The sequence below is a fragment of the Lepus europaeus genome, chromosome 2 (assembly GCF_033115175.1).
Source record: "Lepus europaeus isolate LE1 chromosome 2, mLepTim1.pri, whole genome shotgun sequence".
Lineage (NCBI taxonomy): Eukaryota > Metazoa > Chordata > Mammalia > Lagomorpha > Leporidae > Lepus > Lepus europaeus.
In genome coordinates this window covers 52564021-52590327 of record NC_084828.1, presented here as the reverse complement: position 1 = coordinate 52590327, position 26307 = coordinate 52564021, and the positions used below count along the sequence as shown (strand labels likewise).

The 26307-nt window shown below is 40.8% G+C and overlaps 1 protein-coding gene across 1 annotated transcript in view; it reads left to right on the top strand.

The window, feature by feature from the left end:
* The first annotated feature begins 16021 nt into the window (after positions 1-16021).
* The window catches only part of GABRR3 (gamma-aminobutyric acid type A receptor subunit rho3), a 72593-nt gene continuing 62307 nt past the window's right edge, over positions 16022-26307 (top strand). Inside the window, 2 exon segments of the mRNA XM_062176116.1 lie at positions 16022-16157; positions 25016-25114. Of these exon segments, the coding sequence (XP_062032100.1) occupies positions 16022-16157; positions 25016-25114 (235 nt within the window).

Genomic DNA, 26307 nt, shown 5'->3' with positions numbered 1-26307 from the left:
TCAGACAAGGATACAACAACAAAAAATACAAGCCTATATCCTTGATGAATATAGATGTAAAAATCCTCATCAAAATAGTTGCAAACTGCATCCAATAACACAGTAAAAAGATTATTTGTAAGGATCAGTTGGGATTTATCCCAGGGATGCAAGAATAGCTTGACACATACAAATCAATAAATATGGTACACTATGTCAAAAGAAACAAGAACAAAAAAATCATGTGACTATCTCAATAGACACAGAAAAGGCTTTTGATAAAAGTCAACATCTCTTCATGAGAAAAACTCTGAACAAACTAGGTAATAAAGACTGTGTATTATAAGCCAACAACTAACATCATACTGAATAGAGGAGAGATGAAGTGTTTCTTTTTTTTTTTTTTTTTGATTATTTATTTATTTGAAAGACAGAGTTGCAGAGAGAGAGAGAGAAAAAGAGAGAGAGAGAAAGATACCTTCTTTCCACTGGTTAACTGCCCAGATGGCCACAACAGCCAAGGCTAGGGCAGATTGAAGCCAGGAGTCAGGAATTTTATGCAGGTCTCCCACGTAGGTGTGAGGGCTCAAGCTTTTGGGCCTTCCTCCACTGCTTTCCCAGGCCATTAGCAGGAAGCTGGATTGGAAGTGGATTGCTTTGGATTTGAACTAGTGCACATATGGGATGCCAGCATCACAGCCAGCAGCTTAACCCACTATACCACAACAGTAGCCTTTGGATGTCCACTTTTATACTGGAAATCTGAGCCACAGTAACTAACCAAGAGAAAAAAATAAAAGGCATCAAGTTGGAAAGGAGACAGTGAAATTGTCACTGTTTGCAGATGACATGGTTTTATGTGGAAAACCACAAGACCCTCTCATAAATGTTATACTAATAATCAAATTAATCAGTTTCAGAATACAAAATCAACATGTGAATTAAATAACATTGCTATGCACCAAAAGCTAATTACCTAAAAAATAAATGAAAAAGATAAACACACTTTCAATAGCTATTAAAACAATAAAAAATCTAGGAACAAATTTAAAGAAATGAAAGATCTCTCAATGAAGCTATAAAACATTGTTGAAAAAAAAAACTGAGAAATGAAAGGATATCCATGTTCATGTGTAAAGTTAATATGGCTAAAATGTCCACACAATCAAAAGTGATCTACAGATTCAATGCAATCCCTATCAAAATATTAATGATATTCTGTTTTTTAAAGGTAGAGTAATATGGAGAGAGAGAAGAAGAGACAGAGAGAGAGGGACCTTCCAACTGCTGGTTCACTCCCTAAATGGCACAACAACTAGGCAGGGCCAGGCCAAAGCCAGGAGCCAGGAAATTCTTTCAAATTCTCCTTCATAGGTGCAGGGGCCAAAGGACTTGGGTCATCCTCTGCTGCTTTCCCAAGAGCATGAACAGGGAGCTGGATCAGAAATGGAGCAGCTAGGACTGAAACCAGCACCCATATGGGTTGCCGGTGCCACTGGCTGAGGATTTAACCCACTGTGCCACAGCACCATCCCCCTTAATGATATTCTTAAAAGAACTAGACACAAAATCCTAAAATTCTCATGGAACTGCTGCAGGGGTCTACAGACATTATATTTTGCTCCACTGGGTTCATGTCTCACATCTACAGAGAATGAGAAGCACAGACAAGCAAGAGTATGTGAAGCCTAAGTAGTTTATTGAAAGAAAGCAGACTGTTAAGTGCCTTCCACTGGCAGGAGGAAGGAAGATGGACCTTCTTTTTTCAGACTGAAGCCATCTAGTAAGTTTGAGACTATAACCTCTGTATAGTGCCCTTGGGGCTCTCCAGAAGAGTATTCTGATCTGACGTCCTGTCGTGGTAAAGGGGCCTCTACTGCTTCAAAGAAGGGAGTTTCCTCAGCTGCTGACCTGCCGGACAAATCTGTCAGTCAGTTTCACTCAGCTGGTTCCTCAGCCCCCTTATGGTGTCCTTTACAGAGTATAACTGTCACTCCCCAGGAGGGGAACACCAAGGACAACAATTGATCTATTTCCTGATGGTATTTGTTGGGGGGGACACATTTGCAGTAAGGAAGTGCCTTCCCTTCCAAGTCGCCACAAGAGCATGGAGAACTGGGTGGGCATATTTAGAATTAGTATAAATATTTACCATTTTATCTTTCCGCAGATCAAGGGCTCTTTTCAGAGCTACGAGCTCTGCCAATTGAGCATGAATGCTGGGAGAAAGATGAAAGCTCTCATGTCTCATTGACAGTGACTATGGTATATCCATCCCAGCAAGTCCCTTTTACACCTCTCATCTGTAATAAGAACTCAGTCCATGCCCCCTACAGGGGTCTCCTTGAGGTCCTCTCTGGCTACACAAGACTGTGGAGATACCTGTTCACAGTCATGTTCTGAGCACCCTATCTCCTCTGGTGAAAAAGTAGTAGGACTACGAGAGGAGCAAACCTTGAGCTGGATTGTAGGGCCCTCCTTGGTAGTTCCTGCTATTTTCAAAGGTCTCTTAACTAGAGACTTCCTTTTGAGGCCAGCAACCCTGTAACTTTTTGTGCAGTATACAGTATAATATCTTGTCCCACAGTTAGTTTGGTGCTCCAGAGATTGGAGGATGATTGTTGCCACCACTCAGAGGCAGGCTGGCTTTGGCCAACAGATCAAGTTCTCTGCTAAGATACCCTGCGGCCTGCTGAGCTGGTCCCTTAAGCTGAGTCAACACCTAAAGCCACTGTTTTTCTCTTTTTTTATGTGTAAATTTAAGACTTTGCTCATTTATATGGTTAAAGTCAGGGCCTTGAGTAAGTTCTGTTAAAGTAAGATAAAGATCGATTGGGTCTCTGGGCCCCAGGTCAAACCATGGATTCCAGCCATCTGGGTATCTTTTTTCAGTTCATATAAAAGATGGGATATTTCCCTATATCTGTGGATCCAGAATCAACAGAATTGTGTGAGTCCTAGGAGGTCTTTAAACTGTTTAAGGGCTTTAGGAAGTGGAAAGGTATCTATGGGCTTAAATATGTCTTCTCCTGGTGCCCAAGTTCCTTTAGATAAGGTTAAGCATGGATATTTTATGGAAGGTTGGCAGAGGTGAGCTTTAGATTCCAAGACTTTACAACCTCTTGTTTCTAGAAAGTTGAAAAGTGCCTTTTGGTAATGTTCCTCTGTCTTAGCACAAGGAGAATATCATCCACATTCTGTAGAGCAGTGGGCTGTGGATAAGAAAACTCTGATAGGTCCTTGGACAAATCCTGCCCAAACAAATGGGGACTCTCTGGGAACCCTTGTGACAACACAATCCAAATTAATTGAGTGAACTGCATTGAGGGTTCTTTAAAAGCAAAGGAATATGGGATATTGGGGTGTAAGAAAATACAAAAAAAAAAGGTACCCTTTAATTTTAAAATTGTAAGCCATTTAGTCCCTTCTGGAATTTGGGACAGCAAGGTATAATGGTTAGAGACCATTGGGTTAATGGGATCACATATCAGTAACAAGATGGAGACCATATACTAACCTCCGTACTCCATTCTCTACTCTCCATTTGGTTTTTCGACTCACAGGACTGGAGTGTACAGGGACTATTGCAGGGTTTTAAAGGTCTCTGAACTTTAAGTTGTCTACTATGGTTTTTAACCCTTGTAGGTCTCTGGCTTTAAGAAATGTTTTTTTGATGGAAAAAAGAAGAAGGATCCTTAAGATGAATCAGTACGAATTAGGCAGATATTACTCAGCCAATCTTTCCCTGGGTTTTTTCAAACCTCTGGATTAATACCTGCCTCAACTAAGGGAAGGTGTAAGGATTGTCTTGAAGCCCTGAGGATGGTGAATCCACTGAGCTAAGAGATCTCTCCCTTTAAGGGGTGTTGGACTATGTGGTGTGATCAGGAAGCCCAAGTGTAAAAAACTAATTATCCCAGTTACAGCCTAAGTGAACTAGCTAGCTAGAGACTTTCCTGGAACCCCTCTCATAGTTATATTAAGGGGAGAAGGGAGACCTAGACTCAAAAGAAGGGCATAAACATGGCTCCATTATCTGGGAAGAAGTCAACTTCCCTCTCTTCAATGGTTAGGACCACCTGAGGCTCCTGAGTGCTGATGGTTTGGATGATAGGAGTGTGTAGGAGAATCCCAGGGCCACCTCAGTCCTACTGGGTCACACAAAGAAGGGAGAGAGACTCCAGAGGCCTTGGTCTCCAGGGGCAGTCAATCCTTCAACAAATCCCAAAGCAAATAGGAAAGGGCTGGGGCAGGGGAGGCAGTTGTCTGGCAGTGGAAACGTGGCCATTCCTTCTTGAAGTGACCCACCTGATCACAGCCATCACACTTTGGAGACTCCTGAGGACATTCTGATTGGTGTGGCAATCAGACTGTTACCAGCAGTGCAACCTTTTTCTTATCCTTTCTCTCTTGTTGTTAGATCTCCTGGTCCTGATTCTAAAAGACCAAATTGGTGATTTTTAGGAGGTTTTCTAAAGCACTTTCAGATCTATGAGCCAGTTTTTGAAACTTTCTCATAATAACTGAAGCTGATTGAGTAATTAATTATCCCTCAAGATTGCCTGTCCTTCTATTAAATTAGGTGATTTGGAAGTGTGCTTAACTAAGACCTCCCTCAATTTTTCTAGGAAGGCAGAGGCATCCTCCTCTGGACCTTGGTCTGTGATGGACAGCTTGGAGTGCTTTAGGGGCTTGGCTCTGGTCCTCCTCAACCCATCCAGGACAAAAGCTAAGAAATGTTTTCATTTGTATTCATCTGCAGAGTCATCTGATGTCCATTTAGAGTGAGGTTTGTCCTAAGGAACAGCCTGTTTTTCTGTAGACTATAACTGCGTGTGGCATCCCTGATCAGGCAAGGATGTAAATGTCATGTAAAGCTCACCCGTGAGTGTTTCTGTAGCTTGGAGAGCACCTTGTTTCTCAGTCCCTATTATGGCCAGTTTAGGAGTAACATTACATCTTTCCAGGTGAGATCATAGACCTGGGAAAAGCTCCAGAAGTCCCCAATATATCTGTCATAGTCATCTGAAAATCTTCCCAGGTCACCCTTTATCTGTCTGATATCCTTCAGGGAAAAGAAGATCTAGACTTGAATTGAGCAGCCAAAACTTTCAGGAACCTCCTGAAAAGCTAAAAAACAGGAGTTGGCCATCAGGTATCTTTCTTGTTAACAAGTAGTTCCACCTAGGGGTCATAAGGGAATAGGAGCAGTAGGATTGGTGTGGTCTGTAGAGGAGGTTCCACAGTGGCAGAGGGAAAGGGGTAGCTGAAATCTTAAGGGTAACGACTGCTAAAAGTGCCAGGTATGCCTTAAAGATTTGACAAAGGTATGGTTTATCATGCAGGGCAAAAATATGCTTGGACATAATGGAGCTCAGAAAATTTCCCTGCTTTGTAACCGAGGAGATCTAGGTGGAAGATGGTGTTACAGTTAGTACTTACTTCCAGGGGCCAAGTCTGTCCATCCTCCAGCTTATATCCTGGCCATGCCATGATGCAGAAAAAGACCAGGCATTCTTTCTTCAAGTTTTGAGGGTCAGAAGAACCCTAGTGCCTGATATACTTCAAAGGGGTGCATGCTGAAAATGGCTTATTATCCATCTGAAATCAATCGGCATGTGGTATCCCTAATTTTCTGCCTCTTGAGATACCTGTCATGTTCCTGGACTATGGAAGCATAGCGTCTTGAAGCCCACAGCAGAGAGAAGCTGGAAAACAGGGAGTAAATGCTCTTACCTCTGCCTCCATCATTGCCCTTGCTTCCCTGGGACCCTTGATCCTGTAGATCATGGGTTCAGGTACAACCTATCACTCACCTTCAAAGAGAGTTAAGCCAATAGGAACAATCACCCTTACCTAGGTCTAACTTCGACCCTCCCTTAAATCTCCCTGTCTTTCTTCTAGACCTTGCTGAAGGCATCCTGTCCACATCCAGCCAGCATTTGCTTGTATTTGAAAGCAGGCTTCCTGGAGTAGCCAGTAGATGATACTTCTCAGGACTATATTTTGTAGATTATGCTTAAATCTCGTATACCATGTAGCTTGACCTAATTGCTCTATGAGTCTAGACTCCTGAGCCCAAATTTCTTGTCCTTTGATAGTCTGGACCTCCCTTTTTGATTCATTAGCTTGCCCGTGCTTTGTCAGTCTTTCTTTAAAGAATTTGGCCTGCTCACCAAGCCTACTGGCTTGGGAAGGACAAAAGCACAATTTACCTTTTTTTTTTTTTCTTTATCCAGCCATGGCCAGGCAACCAGAATGATGTTCACTCCTCTCACGTATTGGGTAATTCTCAGTTCCTGACACTGGTGAGCTGCTCAGGGTTAGACACATCATGGGTGCATTGGCCCAACACATATCCTGATAGTGACATCTCCCCTGTCATGAGTTTTAACCTTTGGTGCTAGTATGTACTAGGCAACAGAGGGTTGTGAGTAAGGATGGGAATGCTGGTGGGAAGGAAGCCAACTACTTGTCTTAACACCAACAGGACACTGGTGAGAGGCCAAGGGCAGGGGAGATGGCATACATTCCCACTACCCTCCCATCATGACATGACCAACGTAACATGCAGAGCAAGCTATCTGATATAAAGCTGTGGGGACTGGTCCACTCTGGAACCATGTCTTATTGACCACAAGTTGTAAAACAGGAGACCTTTATATAAACACAACATAATTTTAGAATAATTTTAAATTAACACAGTTATTACTTCTTCCAACTGATAGCCTTATCTTTTGATAATTTCAAAGATCTATCTGGAAACCTCAAGATCAAATGACTCAATTTAGAGCTTAAAATTTAGATTTGTCAGATGTTTAAGCCACTTGTTCAAAGTAATAATAATCCATTCAACCTTAGCATTTTAACCAAAGCTGTTGGCCAAAGATAATCAGTTACAGCAAACACTCAAACAATTAAAAATAGGTAGATAATGCTAACTCCTTTAACATTCAGTTCTCCCAAGCAATAGAGAAACAGATAATCCTGTAGTGAAGAGCTGAAGAGAGTAAGTCATCAACAAAATGCAAACTTGCAGAGAAGGGGAAAAAAATCTATCGGGTTGAAAAGGGTTATTGGGTTAAGGCCTCTCCTTATAGCTTAGGTAAGGAAATCTGTCTGTCCCCCTTTCTTTTTGACATTTGAGACTGAGTAAGAAGAAGTAGAAAGAAAAGAGAAATAGTGAGCAGTGCAGATTTTAGCCCAATACCTTAATGGGTGGACAGTCTGGATCCAATCAGGGAACCTTCAGGCAACATCAGAAAGTCATCCTGGCCAGGAACCTTAATTACTCCAAGACCTTACTTAAATCTCATGCATTGGCTGAATTTCCATGAGAGGAAACTGAGGCAGAACAGGACCAACATTCCCAGCATCAAAAGGCAGAGGAAGATAAGTCAAGTCTATCCCAGCAAGCCTGCCCTCTTACTCTTTAAGACCAGTAGCTACACTAATTGCTTTTGACTGATAGAGTCTTGGTGTTTCTAACTGACAGTGTACTGTGGTGGAGTACTGTGGTGGAGAACAAGGATCTCAAGAAACAAAGCAGGGGTGGTGCTGTGGTGTAGTAGACTAAGCCTCCACTTGCAATGCTGGCATCCCAAATGGGCACTGGCTCATGTCGCAGCTGCTCCTCTTCCAATCCAGCTCTCTGCTAATGGCCTGGGAAAGCAATGGAAGATGGGCCAAGTTCATGTTCCCTGCACCCACATGGGAGACCTGGAAGAAGCTCCCAGGCTCCTGGTTTCAGATGGGCCCAGTTCTGGCAATTGCAGCCATTTGGGGAGTGAACCAACTGAAGGAATCTCTTGTCTCCCTGTCTCTCCCTCTCTGTGTCTGTAAATTTGCCTCTCAAATAAAGAAACCTTAAATGAAAAGACAAATAAAGCAACAAAGACAATCTACTTTATTCACCCTTCCAACAATCCTATGAACTCCTAATAAATGTTATAAGAGTCTTCAGTTATTACAATTCTTTTTTTCCATTGGGTTCATGTCTCATGTCCATGAAGAATGAAGAGCATGGACAAGGAGGAGTTTGTAATGATTTCTATCAGGGCTGGTGTTGTGGTGTAGCAGGTAAAGCCAATGCCTGTGATGCTGGCATCCCATATGGGTGCTGATTGGTGTTCCAGCTGCTCCACCTTCACTCCAGCTCCCTGATAATGGCCTGGGAAGAGTAGTGGGGGATGTTCCAAGTGCTTGGGTCCCTGCACCCACGTAGGAGACCTACAAGAAGCTCCTGGCTCCTGGCTTTGGCTTGGCCCAGCCCTGGCCATTACGACTATCTGGAGAATGAACCAGCAGATAGAAGCTCTGTCACTCCATCTCTGTGTGTGTATGTGTGTGTAACTCACTTTCAAATAAATAAATAAATATTTTAAAAATTATTTCTGGCTCTTTGTTGTTCTATCTCATGTATCATTTTTCAGATTTTACTGAGTTGTCTATGTGGATTCTCTTGTACTTTGCTGATCTTCTTTAAAATGATATATTGGGTGCTGGTATTTTGACACAATGGATAAAGTGCCACCTGAGATGCCAGCATCCCTTATGGGCACCAGCTCAAGTCCAGGCTGCTCCACTTTCATTAGAGATCTCTGCTAATAGCCTAGAGAAAATAACAGAAGATGGCCCAAATGTTTGGGACACTGCTACACACAAGGGAGACCCTCCTGCACCGTAACACCTGCTACAATCATGATAATCTTGATTACAGTTATGATGTAAGAAATCCAAATTCCATTAATAAAGATTAGTGCAATTGACAGATAATATTCATTGTGTTAATTATTGTATTTTCAAATGTAGCAAAGATTGTGCTAACTATGTAATGTCATCAAATCTGACTATAATTCTAATAAACAGATCCTAGTAATAAAAATAGGAGGTCATTGGGAACTGGTGCTATGGCACAATGGGTTAAAGCCCTGACCTGAAACACCAGCATACCATATGGGCACTGCTTCTAGTCCCAGATGCTCCTCTTCCAATCCAGCTTTCTGCTATGGCCTGGGAAAGCAATAGAAAATGGCCCAAGTGCTTGGGCCCCTGCAGTCGCATGGGAGACCTACAAGAAGCTCCTGGCTCCTGACATCGGATCAGCTCAGTTCCAGCTGTTGAGGCCATCTGACCGCTCTCTCTCTCTCTCTGTTTCTCTACCTCTCTCTGTAGTTCTGTCTTTCAAATAAATAAAAATAAATCTTTTTTAAAAAACATGAGATCATTGTCAATTTTCACACAATGAGTAGGTGAAAGAATTGGGAATTGCTCCCAGAAAACCTCATACCAAAGATCATAATCTTAAGCAGGGCTCTCAATAGTCACTTCTACCAATCTATATTCTGTAATGAGTACAAAAGAAGAAATTAAAGTCCACAGAGTCAGAGAAATTTCCTAACAATCATATAGTAAGTCCTACTGCCTAGTCCTAAATCCAAGACTCATGATACCTTATCTAGTGTCCTTTCAAAATATTATTCATACCAGGCACTTTATTTTGATAGAATTTTTTTTTGCCAGAATGTTTCCCTCGATCTCTTAGTGTTGTCAGAGATAAAATGTTGTTCTTAGTTCTAGACAGGAAATGAAACCTTCAAAATATGCTTCATGTTTAATTAGAGAAACCAATAAACATGAGTCCACCATCGATCCTGGTTAATAACTTTATTTTCCTCAGTAATGGGATTTAGTATTGGGGAATTCCATAATCATGTTACATTATGTAATTAATCCTTTCATTTCACTTTGCATATGTTTGCAAGTGCAAATCATTGAGCATTCTGTATGCAGCTTTTTTTCTTTCATAAGGGAGAAATTTAGATAATAGCATGGTCTGGCTGGGAATCTGCATCCTATACTTCCATCTAGTGGTGATATTGCACTATCACACGGTGATAGGAATTGCTCCACTTCAGTGCCACCTACATTCCTCCAAAGCATAGCAAGATTCTTCCATGTCCCCACTTGCATCACAGCTCATTCTGCATCCCGAGAATGATGTGAAAAAGAAATGAACTAAGGGTAATAGAATGGAAAGGTGCTATGCTGGAGCTCTGATAATTCAGGGAAATGGGGGAGAAAACAGTTTCTGTGTAAAGGCAATTTTTCTGTAGAAATAGCAAAATGCCCCCTACTGCCTGTTCTCAAAAGTAAATTCGCTGTGGCATAGCAGGTAAAGCCAATACCTGCAGTGCCAGCATCCCCTATGGGTGCCAGTTCAAGTTCCAGCTGCTCCACTTCCCATCCAGTTCTCTGCTATGGCCTGGGAAAGCAGTGGAGAATGGGCCAAGTCCTTGGGCCCCTTGCACCCTCTTGGGAGACCCGGAAGAAGCTCCTGGCTTTGGATCAGTGCAGATCCAGCTGTTGCAGCCAACTGGGAAGTGAACTAGCAAAGGAAGACCTCTCCCCCCCCCCCCCCCCCCGCCTCTCTGTAACTCTACCTTACAAATAAATAAGTAAATCTTTAAAAAAAAAAAAATTATTGATCACGCCCATGGTCAGACTTCCATATCCACGTCCACAGATTCAACCAATAGTACATTGAAATAGTTGGGTGTCAGGAATTTTGTCTAGTAATTAAGACAATTATTGAGGCCCGCACTGTGACTTAGCTGGTAAAAGCCACTGCCTGCAGTGCCGGCATCCCATACGGGTGCCAGTTCGAATCTCGGCTGCTCCACTTTCAATCCAGCTTTCTGCTGTGGCCTGGGAAAGTAGTAGAAGATGGCCCAAGTCCTTGGGCCCCTGCACCCACGTGGGAGACCCGGAAGAAGCTCCTGGCTCCTAGCTTAGGATCGAATCAGCTCCGGACATTGTAGCCAATTGGAGAGTGAACCATTGGATGGAAGACCTCTCTCTCTCTCTCTCTCTCTCTGCATCTGACTCTTTGTAGCTCTGCCTTTCAAATAAATAAAATAAATCTTTTTTTAAAAAAATATGCCAATTTGGACACTCATATCTCATATCAAAGTGCCTGAGTTTCTGTCTCAACTGCCCTCCAGATTCCAGCCTACTGGTGCACACCCTCAGAGGTAGCATGTGATGGCTCCAGTAGTTGGGTCACTGCCACCCATGTGGAAGACCTGGATTGAGTTCCTAGTTTCTGGCTTCAACTTTCCAGGCTCCCAGATATTGTGAGCATTTGGAAAGTAAACAGCAGATGGAGTTTCTTTCTCTCTCTTTTCCTCTCTCTCATAAATTTTTAACTTTTTTTGAATAAAATATTTAAAACATTTTTCTCACATTATACCCTAAGTAATGCAGTATAACAACTTTTTAATATAGTATTTATATTGCATTAGTGTTACAAGTAATCTGCATATGGGAGGAAGTGTAAGTTACAGAGAACTATATTTATCATATGCAAATATTACACTATTTTATATAAAGGAATTGAGCATCATGAGATTTAGTGTCTTGAGGGTCCAGGAACCAATCCCCTATGGATACTGAGAGAAGCCACAGAAAAGCGGGGCAGGGTAGTCTAAGTGATCTGCACTGGGCCTTCCCTATCAGCAATCTGTGACTCTACACTTTCCAGCTCAAGATCTTTTCCCTCCTTGACATCCTGTAAGCACATTGGGAAATTTCTGGAGCCTTAAAATTTATGATTGTTTTTGTTAGATGTACTTGATCCAATCTAAATAAGACCTTGGCTTTCTTTTTGTTTTCTCTTTGTAGGCAAAATAATAGCTACATGTTTCAAGGTTAATACTGGAGACATAGTCATGCTATCCAAGTTTTCTCTTTGGCTCACTGCCAATGGAATAGAAATTGGCTGACTTCATCAGAGGGAAGAATGAACAGGAGACAGTTTATACAAGGCAGAGTTTAAACCATTACAAAATTCTCCAGTGACCCTGTGATTCATTTTGTTTCCTGGTAGTTACCACTTTCTAATTTTGACAGATGTTGTTTTCCCCTTTTTTTCTTAAGAAGCTTACTGGGCTTGCAAAGGAGAACACTAAAGAGATAAGGCTAAGGAGACAAATCAGCAGCAACAGAGACAGATGTCTTATTGTAATTGAACTGAAACCATAAGACCTCCCTGGGCCAGCTCTTTCTATTTTTTTTTAAGATTTATTTATTTTATTTGAAAGGCAGAGTTACAGAGAGAGGCAGAGACAGAGAGCTCTTTCATCCACTGGTTCAATCTCCAAATGGCCGCAATGGCCAGAGCTGGGTCAGGAACCAGGAACTTATTCTGGGTCGGGCCAGCTCTTTCCAGCCTAAGCTGGAAATTTTATGTAAACCACAATTTTATGTAAACCACTTTCTCCTTAATGTTCATCACCTACCCCTCCTCCTAAATAAAAAAACCTGTTCTTATTACACACTTCATGTTGATACTGACATGAGCAGTTAGTCTACGAACGATCAGTAGAGGTCAGATGGGTTCTCACCATTGACTCGTTCGTACATCGTAGAAGGATGTACACAGGGCATGCTAATATGATTTAAAGGACAGTGAGGAGGCACTGAGTTCAGTAAGGTGATAACTTCTACTTTACTGCTTCAGGTCAAAGTATTGCTTAAAGAAGTTCTCTTTCAATGCTTTGTTCATTTCTTATTAGCTATCAATAGTTCAATGTGAACTTAAAAGTTAAACAGGCAGGGCCAGCTCTGTGGCACAGTGGGTTAAGCTGCCATTTGTAGCACTGGCATCCCATATAGGCGCTGATTCAAATCCCAGCTGCTCCGCTTCCAATCCAGCTCCTCGCTAATGCACCTAAGAAAGCAGCAGAAGATGGCCCAAGTACTTGGGCCCCTGCCACCCACGTGGGAGACCTGAATGAAATTCCCTAATTTTGGCTTCAGCCTGGTCCAGTCCTGGGCATTCCAGCCATTTGGGAAGTGAACCAGAAGACAGAAGATCCCTCTCTGTCTCTTTCCCTCTCTTTCTGTAATTCTGTAATTTAACTAAATAAATAAATCTTAAAAAAAAAAAAGTTAAAGGGCCAGCTCTGTGGTATAGTAGGTTGATCCTCCGCCCTTGGTGCTGACATCCCATATGGGCACGCTGGTTCAGGTTCCAGCTCCTCCACTTCTGGTCCAGCTCCCTTCTATGTGCTGGGAAGTAGCCAAAGATGGCCCAACGGCTGGGGTCCCTGCACCCATGTGGGAGACACAGAGGAAGCTCCTGGCTCCTGGCTTCAGATTGTCCCAACTTTGGCCTTTGCACTATTTGGGGAGTGAGCCAGTGGATAGAAGACTTCTCTCTCTATCTCTCTCTTTCTCTGGAAATCTTTTTAAAAAGTTAAACAGTGATCAAAGCTACTATAAAGATAAGACACAAAAAAGGAAGATGTGTAAAATATGAACTGACCTATAAACCAGTTTCCCAAACTGGGTGTTATGGAAGATTATATATTTTGAAGAGTATTTATGAGTATTGTAGTTTCTTTTAAAGGGAAGAATATGAAGTCAAAAATTTGAGAAACATAGAATTCAATGAATGAAACTTGATTTTTTATTAAAGCCTTTTTTAATATTTTATTTATTTACTTGAGAGGTAGAGTTACAGACAGTGAGAGGGATAAACAGAGAGAAAGGTCTTCCATTTGTTGCTTCACTCTTCAATGGCCACAATGGTTGCAGCTGTGCCAATCCAAAGCCAGGAGCCAGGTGCCTCCTCCTGGTCTCCCACGGGGGTGCAGGAGCCCAAGGACTTGGGCCTTCTTCCACTGCTTTCCCAGGCCACAGCAGAGAGCTGGATTGGAAGAAGAGCAGCCAGGACTAGAACCGGCACCTATATGGGATGCCGGCACTGCAGGCAGAGGATTAACCTACTGCGCCACAGCGCCGGCCCCTATTAAAGCCTGTAATTTGTTACTATTCATTCATCATTCAACAAATATTTATTAAACAATAACTATATGCCAAAAAATGATTATAAGTTCTTGAGATACCCTCAGGGAATTAAACCAACAAAGATCACTTTTTTTTGTAGAGCAGAAATATACAGGCTATGAACAATAGACATAATATGTAAATTACATAAAAATGCTAAATGGGATGAATATAAGGTAGATTAGTAATACAGGTTGTTGGGAGAAAAGGAGCCCCTTTTTTTAAATGGTGATCCAGGGATGCTTCATTGAATAAATGATATTTGAACAAAGATATAAAACTTTTAATTTCATAATATAGATGTCTGGATGTGTCCGGTTGTCAGTAAGTTGACAGCCAGTGCAAAGGCCCAGTGGTAGCATGTCTGATGTGTTTGAAAATGGCAGAGACCAGTGCTCCTGTAACAGATGAGTTGGTGAGGGGTGGGGGATGGGGAACAGAAGCCTAAGAAGTCGGGAAGGCGGATTATGTGGTGTCTTCTTGGTTGTTGTGAATACTTTTTAAATTGAGGAAAATGAGTAGCAATTGCAGAATTTTGAGTAGAGGGGTAACTAGAGCTGACACATTTGTAAAGGATCACTGGTTACTATGTTAAGAATTAACTGAAATAGGGCAAGGGGAGAGGCATGGAAACCAGTTAGAAAACCACTGGAACAATTCAAGCAAAAGATAATGATGACTATCGACTGACTCACAGTGGATTGGGTAAGAAGTGAGAGACAAATACATTAATCAAGACTGGACAACGTATATGTAGGTTGAAAAGTGGTAAGTGGATCAATGGGGAAATATGATTGACTTTTGGACATATTGCACACTAAGCAGGCCATTGAATGTGAGTTGAAATTTTGTGAGAAAAGCCTGAATTAATGATATAAGTTTGGGTGTGTTTGATTTCAGATTTATGATTTTTAGTGGATTTTTTCCATTTTTATTTTTAATTGATGCAATAATAATTGTCTATATTTTGGAGTGCATCTTGTGTAATAATTCAGTCAAGCTATCCACCTCACATACTTATTTGCAGTGATTCCAAATCTATTCTTTTTTAAGCAATTTTTAAATATGCAATATGTTATTATAACTATTGATTATCAAATGCTTATCTCTAAAGTGCATTTTCAAAAAGAAAGGCATGCATGAGAAACATAGGAAAAAGTTTAACACATGCACAAGGAGAAGACAGAGCCCAAATCAAAATATATTAATGTAATAAAGCAATAACACAGGATACAAGGCATTGAGGGCACAATTCAATTTAAGGACATTTAAGAATTTCCTTCACAATGCTGGAAGAAAGAATGAAATGCTTGGGAGAAAACTGACATTTTTCTTCATTCTTGGTTAACAGGTGAGCTGATGGAACGCTTCTCACTTCATGATAAACCAGTTGGAGAAATTTAACTTCATTGACATATCTGTTCTTTGATACTTTGCATATAGAGGGGAATATTTCCAGGGACTACCTTTAGGAGACTGTGTGGCCATAATTTAATAATGCCAACTTGTACTTTGTGTGCTACTTAGGACTAAATTATTTTTATTTATCAGGTTGATTATTAAATTAAACCACTTTTGTTATTAACAGAGTAAACAGTCATCTTAAAATATGATTACTTACCCAACAAAAATAATCACTTGATTTTTTATTTGTGTTACAGCAGTCTGCTTGTATCTGGGGAGGAAAGGATTCCTCTCTGGATTAAAAGGGGCCACGGAATAAACGAACAGGGTTTCACATGTGTAATTAAGATTAAATTAATCATCTTTTTCTCATTAAGCATATTATTTTGCAGAGTCATTAAATATATTCAAATCATATTGCATTGGATTAAGAGGATTAATGGACAGCCTCACTTCTTTGTCTGCCGAGGATTGCCGCGGGGAGTTTATTGAGTAGGGGATCAAGCAGCCCAGTTAGAACCTTCCCTGGAAAGAGGGACTGAAGGATGGAAACGGAAAATGAAAAAAATCTGCTCTAATTTCCTTAAATTGCTGATGATCCAGACACATATTTTCCAGTAGGTAATGTGAATCGATTTAATCTACTACAACAAAAGACAGCATTGAAGGCGATGTTTCGTTTCCTTAATACTTTTTGCCTAGCACATCCTTTTTGAGAGAGACAAGAAGAAGAAATCTTGGTAACAGCATCGGTCGCAACCACCTGCATTCCCTTCTTTTGGAAGAGATGCTCCTGGCTTTCCAGTTGGTCTCCTTCGCCTACATCTGGATTACATTGATGCCAAATGCTTCTGCTGCTCCGGACGCCCAGAAGCCGCACCAGCAGTGCTCCCCTTCCGTGGAGCAAGCCCGGTAAGAAACGCGTAGCAGAGCCCATCCGATGATGGTCCAGTTTTGCTCACCAACTGCCTCAGACCTACTAGGAATGCAGAAACATGTCGCTAATGGTAGCACATCTTTGTGGCCATGTCTGTCTCTAGAGACGGCACTCACTCATCAGAGTAAATCCCCACCCGGTGACTTGTGTAGCAGCAGCCTCCCGTGCCTCAGCTGGCATTTGCTGTGCTCATTTGTGGTCATTTTTATAAAAAGCAGCTTAAAAGTTCTTGGGGCTCCTCCCTCAGGGAATGTATTTCCTCAATGAGTAATACATTATTGCTAATAATGGTGCTTACTGAATGCTTCTTTAAAATATTTTTGAGTACAAGGTAATCTAAGCACCAGCTTCTTTTAATGTTAAAGATTGTAGGGTATATATGGTTTTATATGTTAATGAGCTAGTATTGAAAGTCAGGAAAGCTATTTTTGAAGAATAATTTTGATACATTAGCAATATTGTTTTGATTATCAACCTATCACTGCTATTATCTGCCACTGAAAATTAAGAACATGTCTAGACGTGATACTGAAGGAGAGCGTTATATAATAGAATGACAATTACATCCCAGCTTGCCTGGGACTTCATAGGTCTTTGCAGTCAAAGTTTCAGGAATCCCCTCACCACTAGGCAAGCTAGAAAGATTGGTCGTCCTATCACCCATATACCTTGAACAACCACACCATGTTTTACAAAAGCCATCCCCTTTCAGCAAGCACCAGAAGGAGAAATTGAGAGGTGAAGATCAGTAGCATCATCGAGTCAACCCTGGCAGTCAATGGGGTGACAGATGAGTGGCCAGATTGCCTTCACATCTTGAATATTTATTGGACATTCACCACAAGATCAGGGAAGAGTTTATAAAATTTTAATACATACCTTCTGAGGACTCAGGCTTAATGACCAAAAACAAAGGGATGGGGTAGGAGAAAGTAGAATCCTGATTCCTGCCCTGCAATTAAAAATCAAGGACTACCTCCTGTACTTTCCTCCCATGCTTCTGTTTCCAGACCCATGGAAATGTGAAATCTTGGTCAGTTTAACACTTTCTGAGTCTTCTTCAAGGCAACCAGCTGTGGAAATATTTGGGAGATGTAGGGTAATACCGCTAGACTTGATATTATTTTCAGATTCCCTTTTACATTCATGTAGTATATTTTATCTAATTTTAAAGTAATGGAGGTGGCTCAAAATAGCGCTTCACATTCAGACAGTGGGAGATTTGGCCAGTCTGTTTTGTGAATGTGTAGGTGAGTTGAAGAAAGATTCTCACAGGACCTAATCCATCACATGAGCTCGTGATTGGTACCAGAGCTGCTGCAGAAAAATCTTCCATTTGTACTTTCCTGGTGTCATTTAAGGAACAAGAGAAGAACATTGGTTCTTTGTGGTGGGACAGAAATTTGTGCTTGTAAGTTAAATGCTGTATATTTTTTTAGATCCTATTTAAAGAAAAAGTTTTAGGGACTACACAGTTTTAGGGACTACACAGCCCAGACTTCCCCCAGAGGGAACCGCTCAGTTTCTGCTACATGGGGCCAAGCAAGTTTGTTTTCACTTCTCTGTTCACTGAGGTGCCCCTTAGAGCCACATGCAAGCAAATAATTCATTAAAATTTGTATCTACTGCTTTTGTTTTTCAAAGAGAAATCCTCTGGGGTCCTGGGGATTGAGTAAACGGTCACGCTGGTTCAGAAGTAACCACTTAAATTGGCACCCAGGCACTTTCCTGGGGTGAATACAATAATCCAGCCAGCCAATTTCCGTGCTGTCACTCAACACGCTCTGATGCAGATTTTAAAGCATGGAGCAAAATACAGAATTGACTGTACACGGTAGTTTTTAGAGTTAGGAGCCCAGAATTCTTCATATCTTAATATGTAAGTGAATACTCTATCGTTCTTTGCCCCACACCCAACCTGATTATGAATAAGTACTGAATCAATTGATAAATAATCTACATTTTTATAATACAAGAGAACTAATGGAGTGAACACAAAAGGAAGATACAGCCTTTCTTAAATGATGAAGTAGATTTATGTTAAAAATTACTTTGACCTCATATGAATTCTTGTGAGGCAACTTTCACAGAATCAGGCTTTTAAGTGCTTTCTAGTATTTTCATTTGTAGTATGACCTCACATTTTATCTAAAGAGTCCGCTTTTTAAATCAAAGTTTAAAAAATAAAACTTTTATTCAATGATTCCCTGGTTTCCTGAAAACAAAACAGAGCAATGTGTGAGTAAAGTAAGTTATGGCAGATGCAAAAGACCCTCTTTCCTAGGGAAAAAGTTTGTCTGCCCAGACGTGCAAAGAGGAACTGGCATACAGACTCACTGGAAGGATACTGTGGGAACGATGCACCAACTCTGGCCTAAGGAGTGGCCAGCAGAGAGCAGGAGTCGGCTCAGATGGGCTTGCAAGACCAATCACTACATTTTCAGGACATTTATAGGCCATTAAAAATGAATGCCATTAAAAGATAAATTATAAACCTACAATTAAATAAACTACTTTTAAAGTAAAAACAATCAATACCTAAAACTCACTTCCTAATTATTTACTACATGTTACTATAGTCCGCCACTCTTGATGTTATTCGGGTCCACTGGAGCTGAATGGGAATGCTCCAATACACTATAATATACCACACTATCCTGGGAGTACTTACCTCTCTGTCAGGCACATCTGTAGCCTGAAATTGGCCATGGGGGGAGTATTTACATCATGGAACTAAACAAATGCTACCAATACTTTCCCTGGGCAGCCACTTGTTATACCTTTCCCAGTACATCCTGAACATACCATAAACGCCAGGAGGACCCTAGGAATCGCAAACTCAGCGCTGCTTCAAGGGAGGCAGAAGAGATGGCAGGCGCTACAGCCACAGGGCTATGTGCTCCCCTGGGGGGAAGTGAGCAGTCAGGCCAATGCTTCTGTTACAACAGGGGTACTGGAGCCCCGTGTTGCCAGATCTTCTGATTTCCAAAAAAGAAAACAGGCAATTCACGTTTTCATGCTAAATTCTCTAATGTAACACACCAGGTGAGCTAGCCCCAGAATGTCTGCACCCCAGTTCCTAATCTGGTTAAATTTCTTCATTTCACCCATGAGGAAACGGGCCTCGTCCCCGGGCTTGTGCTCTAACAAGGGAGTGGAACTTTCTACCTGGCTCTTCACAGACAGAGTCACCTGCAGAGCTTTGTCTGGCAAAGGCTGGCTGGCTATATCAGGGGGATACCGCCAGAGGGCCGGAGTTCAGGACTGGTTCAGCCAAAGTCACAAAGCAAACTCCAGGAACGCAGCACATACTCTCCCAGATGTCTCAGAAGCATTGGTACCTGCAAGTAAACATTGGATCCAAATTAGGCCACTTTTCTTAGTGATCAAAAATTGAACCAATTGATTTTCCCATTAGTTTATTCTTTGGATTTGAATCTATGTGATCTAATAGAATATTCTTGCCTTGTTTTATATTTTTTGAAGAAAAATAATGTCTATAAAATATTTTTAAATTTTTGCCGACATTATTTGGAACTGGAAGCTAAGCCTGAGTGTGCACTGACTCACAATAGAGCTTAAATGAGAAAAATGCCAATGTTAGCGACAGAGTGTGCTTCTAGAATGATAAGGAGAATTCAGTGATAAGGTGGAGAGCTGTGACCGGGCCCTTATTCGGGAAAGATTCCAGATGGCAAGTCCAATTTGGCCTAGATAATTTACATTCATTATGCAAATAACACAGGAGCAATAATGGATTTTTACATGGAAAAAAATACCAAAAATCTCAATTCCATGTTCACTGCTAAGCCTTTTTCAGACACCTATCTGATTATTTTTCATATTTAAAATGAGAGTATAGAAAGTATTTTGTGTTTTCTTTAGCATTTTCCACATTTCTTGATAGATATCATAATGGCATTTTAATCACTACATAGTATTAATCTGAAATAAAGAATGAGAATTGCCTGCTTTGTGGTGAACATTTATTTCTAACTTTGCAGTTCTAAATAATACCAATAAGTATTTTGACACTTTTTTCACTTACCAATAAAAATAATTTTCCCAGAATTGCATTACTCAAAGCACATAAAAAGAACTTCTCAGTCCCTGCGATTTCTAATTTCTAAAGTGGTTTAGCAATATTTATATTACCACTTGCAAAGCACAACGTTTCATCAGAGATCCTCAGCAGCATGGGACACTAGCATTATTTTTTGTCTTTTAGTTATTTATTAATAAGTACAAAGGAGTATAGTTTTAATTGGTATCTCACTGTTAACCATCTCAATTAAACGTGTTCATGTTTATTTGTTAATTATATCCACCCTTGCGTTAATAGTCTGTTCATGTCAGGCCTAGTTTTTCTCAGGTCCTGATTCTAGTTGATTAATCAAATATTTGACCTCCAAGGCCTTAGGAAAACAGTTTTACAAAGCATCCAGCTGAGTGTGACACAAGTAAAATGAGTTTTTTTTTTTTTCACTCTACATGTCAAACTCCAGTGCCTTAGAATGCAATACATACACTAACTTTGCCTCAAACATCTCTGGTTCATTTTAATTCTTCGCTTAATGTGTCCTCAAGACTTTCTTAGTCTCCCTGAGACCAGCCTTTCCTTCCCTCTGACTCCCATTTTCCTAGTCACAGCATTAGACTTCCTGGCACCGAGAAAAGGCACAAGCAAAGGCATCTGTTTCCTTTATGTGATCCAGGAAGGAAAGGGTCCTAATTCAAAGAGGAAAACCAGAACTGCTATTGAGACTGGCACCTACTGTTTCTCCACGTTCCTACTGCCCCCTGGAAAACACAGTCAAGAACACCACCGGAAAATCCTCCTGCAGACTGCGACTTCTTTGCTTGACAATTCAGGACAGAAACATCTAGAAAATTCTCTGCTCAGACAGAAGTTATCCAAAACCTTTTTTCTTAGTTACCAGTGAAAATGAAGCCACGTTTCCTGGGGGGGGGGGGGGGGGGGGGGCAAAAGACACGTTAGTCTGAAATGACACTTATGTGGAGTAAGACTAGAGAGCTCTATGCTAAATACGACGCTCCTCTCTTAGGAACCCCCTTGTGAAGAGGATTTGCTTCTATCTCCCTTGTCTGCTTTGTTTCAGTCTTAATTTAATTAACTTTTCCAGGCATGTCTCTTTCTATTTTATAAGCCATAGATGCCTTCAAGCCAGGGCACCTATATTTCTAAGATATAGCAGACCCCTAAGGGCACATAATAAAACCACCTATTTCTGTGTTTTTAACTTCCTTACGACCTCTTTCTTAAAATTGATGCCCATGGAAACTCACCTACCGTGGCCTTCACTCCTTCCCTTTGCTGATTTCTCTGTCCCACTTGGTAAAATAAAAGTGGACCTCTCTCTTTTTCTGACTCTTACTGTGTGTAACATACTGGAGTCTGATTACTTCCTGGGTACTAAGAGACCTTCATAAATGTTGTTGAGGGAGTAGATTACTCCAGTCTAAATAGCACAGCCTTTTCCAAACTGACTGATCTCCTATTTTCTTTACTTTCAACAAAATTAAAGGAAGAACCTAATTAATATCAGGTTATAAATCACTAATAATAACTGTTGATGATAGACCATATAGGGTAAATGTTGAAAAATAAGTAAGAAGAAATTTAAAGAATTCAGTAACATTGCTAAAATAATACTAAAAAAATTTTGTCAAGTGTCATGTACTTATACATATATGAACAAAATTCTTTGATATTGGCATCTATTAAAAAAATAAAATAGGAATAGAGCTTTTAATAAATCCAGATTCATTATAGTAATGAGTAAATACACATTTACTGATAAATAAGTAGGAAAATGCACAGTCATTTCTTTAAGGAATACATTTTCAGTAAAGTTCAACACTTATATGAGTTGTGTTTTGCCTCATTTGTAATGGTCATAGAAAATAAAAAAGTTAGTTTCACTGTACACACATTTTTGTTACAAAGAGGCATACAAGGTGATAAAATTCAAAGAAAACACAGAATAATTTAAAACTTCCGATTTTTGAAAAGAGCTTATTCATATATTTTTAACACATAATATAAGTATATTTATTGGATACATTTAAAGGATTATAGGTTTTATTTTAAGGCACCAATACTTAAATATTTTTAAAGTTTATGAAGGAGGGAGGCTTTAGCCTAGTGGTTAACATAGCAGCTGGGATATCTTCGTCTGATATAGGAGGGCCTGGGTGTGAGTCCTGGCTCTGCTCCCAACTCTAGCTTCCTGCTAATGTAGACTTGGGGAGGCAGTAAGTGATGACCAAGTAGTTGGGTCTGCCACTCATACTGGAGCCATAGGAACTCTCATTTGAATCCTTCGCTCCCTGCTTTGAACTGGCCTTGCTGAGACATTGAGAAGTGAGCCAGCAGAAGGGAGCACTCAGTCCCTCCTCTCTCTCTTCTCAAATAAAGAAAATAAATGCTTTAAAAGTTATAAAATGTATGATGAAAATTATAGGTGTCTATTTAAATAAGTGTGTGAAGCAGAAGATTGCTTCTCAAAAAAGTTTTAGAGGACATAAAATCAACAAATTCAGGGAAATAGATGACACACAAAAAGGCAAAAATAGACAAATGTGGACCATCTCACTGTGTATCAGAAAAGCCCTCAGGTAAGAACAGGTGCATGTGCCTTTGCGTGCTGCCAAGAGCATTTCTTAACAGGCTCTGTGATCAGAGTTCTCGGGAGTCTTAATTAAGATTTATGTTACCCAATCTCTCCAAAGACACTTAAGTGACATGCCACTTAGTTGTATTTTATAAAATATTACCAAAGCAATTCACAAATTTTCATGAGTTTCCAGCTAAAATTAGATTTCCATTTTCTTAACACAACAACAACTAGCTAGCTTTTATTACATGCCTACTATTTTCTATGCCAGTTGTTCTTCTGAGAAATTCTTACAAATGCAAATTCTCATACCCCAAACTTATTGAATCAGAAACTCTGGGCACAGGGCCCAGGAAACCAGATGATTGGGATGCATGCCAAGGAAGACGATGTTTACAAGACATCTGGCTTGGTGCTTTGAACGTAGTAGGCCTTTAATTTAAAAAAAAAAAAAAAAAAGAACTAGCTGCTATCATTTTTAATAAATAGTTCATTCTAGCTCCTTAGAGATTTTTTTTCTACTTACATTCTAGCTGTTAGCAAAAATAAGCCTGTGTGTTCAATTATTCATATTCATATTCAGTGACCTAACATGTTTAAAATCAAATTCATTGCCTTCTACCCAAAGTAGAGTTCTCCCGACCTCCCTAATTCTATCATTGGCAAAAATGCATCTATAAACCACTGAAGGCTTCAGTCATAAGCTTCCCTGTTAGAAGACCACAGTGGGTGATCTTAGGCCCTGATAATCCTGGACATTTCTCTTCTACCAGCTACTTCAGGTCTGCAATTCTTCCCATCAAAGTCATTTTATTGAGTTAAAAGATCTCATCTCAGGTATTCACATCAACATCTAGACTTTTATTAGTACAACAGCATGTCAGGTAGTCGGAGTGACTAGAATTCACCTAGTAGAGCCCTGAGGGCCTTATATTATTACAGCTGCTGACCATGGTGATGGTGATGGTGACAGGCACATTTTTCTGGAAGGAGGAGCTGAGCACAATCTTCAGCAGGAGTAGGCTCTTGCATGTCCCTCACAAAAGTGTTGTGTTCTCACAGATATTCTGCTGCCACAGTTTCAATATCCCTGGGATGTGTCACAGGGCAGAAAATGGGTAGGGAGGTCCAGCACCTTGCCCGAGTTCAAGGTCCAGATAGGGCTTTATTCGCACCACAGGACACTTTGAGAGAAAGGGCCACTCCCCACAATGCCTTTGCCCTGAAGAACTGTGGGTGAGCACAGAGCTCACCTACTTCACAGACTGACCCGGCATCCCCTAAGTTCCAGAAACTCCAGCAGAGATCCTGCCTGCAGTCTCAGGCTGCTCTCATGCTTCCTGCACATTTTGGCTTTGCCAAACATTACTTTCATCAGTTGACAATCATGCACTATTAACTTTTTTCCACTGTCTTGGTGCAGAGATTACTCAGCTTCAAGGACCCAAGAATCACATCAGTAACTTGGTGAAATGTAGATTCCTAAACCCTGCTTCCTTGGGTGTTAATTTTTTTTTAAGATTTATTTTTATTTATTTGAAAGACAGAGTTACAGAGAGAGGTAGAGACACAGAGAGAGGTCTTCCATCCACTGGTTCACTCCCCAATTGGCCACAATTACCGGAGCTGCGCCGATCCGAAGCCAGGAGCCAGGAGCTTCTTCCAGGTCTCTCATGTGGGTGCAGGGGCCCAAGGACTTCGGCCATCTTTTACTGCTTTCCCAGGCCATAGCAGAGAGCTGGATCAGAAGTGGAGCAGCCGGGACTAGAACCAACACCCATATGGGATGCCAGTGCTTCAGGCCAGGGCTTTAACCCGCTGTGCCACAGCGCTGACCTGGGTGTTAATTTAGTTGCTCTGGGATGGGAGCCTATGAATCTGAATTCTGATTAGCTCCACTGAGGTAATTGGGATAGTCCAAGTGTAAAAACTGTGTTTGGAGAAACACTGCCTTCCATGCATTAAATCCAGACTCAATTTTTCATTTAAGGTGCTCCAAAATTTGGTTTGCCTTAGCTGTTCTATGTTTATTTAATAAGGAGCAAATGTTGGCAGGCCTTTGGCTTAATGTGAACAGAGAAAATGAGCTTTTCTGTGTTTCTTTCAGAAAATGCAGTGTTGAGCACAGATGACTAGCCTAAACCAAAATATCTAGAAGCATGCGTAGCTCAAAAGTATTTTTTCCCTTTGGGGGGCAGCAGACAAGACAAGTGGAAAGGTGACAGTACCAAAGTGTGGCGCCCAAAACACAAGCAACTTCTCCATATAGAGGAGCATGATTTTGCAATGAGACCTGGATTTGGAGGTGAGTATTCTATCTGCAAACCTCATTTCTAAACCTATTTGACTGTCAAAATGGAGTTGAATATTTGAAACAATTAAGATGAAAGCACAAGATGATCATTTTAAAAAAAATTTAGAAGGATCTTCTCTTAAGAACACTTGATCAATTATCCATTTTTAAATTGACCAGAAAAACTCATTTTTCTACTATATACACTGTTGTAAATAGTATGTGGCCAAAAAAATAGTAAATGGATACGTCTTCCTATATACCAAACTATTGTTTTCAACTAAATCTGGAAGTTGGATTATATGCTGTTATTCATAAAATCGGATTGAATATTACTTGGCACTGCAATGCTTGGCTTTCCTGGAAGAACTGATGTGTCAAAGCCATGGTTCCCTATGAACTACTTCTGCTGCATTTTGTTTTGTTTTCATCTCTTTATCACTTTCAGCAATTAACATTGACCCAAGTCTTTAGTGCACTATCTCATTCCATCTCCATAAGGATCCCATGCTACAAGCACTATCATATCCCTCTGTACCCCAGTGTGGAAACTAGGGCTTAGCGAGTTTAAGATGCTTCCAGACCATGACAATGCTAAGTGGTGGAACCAAGATGCAAGAGCAGGGAAGTAGGATGGAAGAAGGTTTTGCCAGAGGTGCACAGATGGGACAAAGCCTTTTTTCCCCTCCCATGGTTTAGCATAGTTGCATTGCTGAGAGTGCCAAGTCTCCTAGCAAGGCACAGCTGCGGTGAAACCAACCCGCTAAACAGAGCTCTCCAGCTTACTACACAACCCACTCTGATTCTTCTTTGATTGATCCAAAGCTTCTCATTTCCATAAATCCTGAACTGAGAACTTTTCAGAGACATGCAGATGAGGGAAGTATGGAAGAGGGTGTGACGCGGGATCCTCCACAGTAGAACAGGTACTGCTTACCTCTGATAAGTAACAGGGCCTCAAGAGCTCAGGGTTGGGTGGGAAAGAGCTCAGGGTTGGGTGTTGAGGTTATAACTAAGGCAAGTACCACAGGCATGTGGATTCCTTCCACAGAGAATGAATTTGTTGACAGATAAAATAAAAATGTGTGTAAGGTAGTTGTTGTATTTTCTTTTTTAATTTATTTTTTATTTATTTGAAAGAGCTACAGAGAGAGGAAGAAAGAGATCTTTCATCTGCTGGTTCACTCCCCAAATGGCCTCACTGA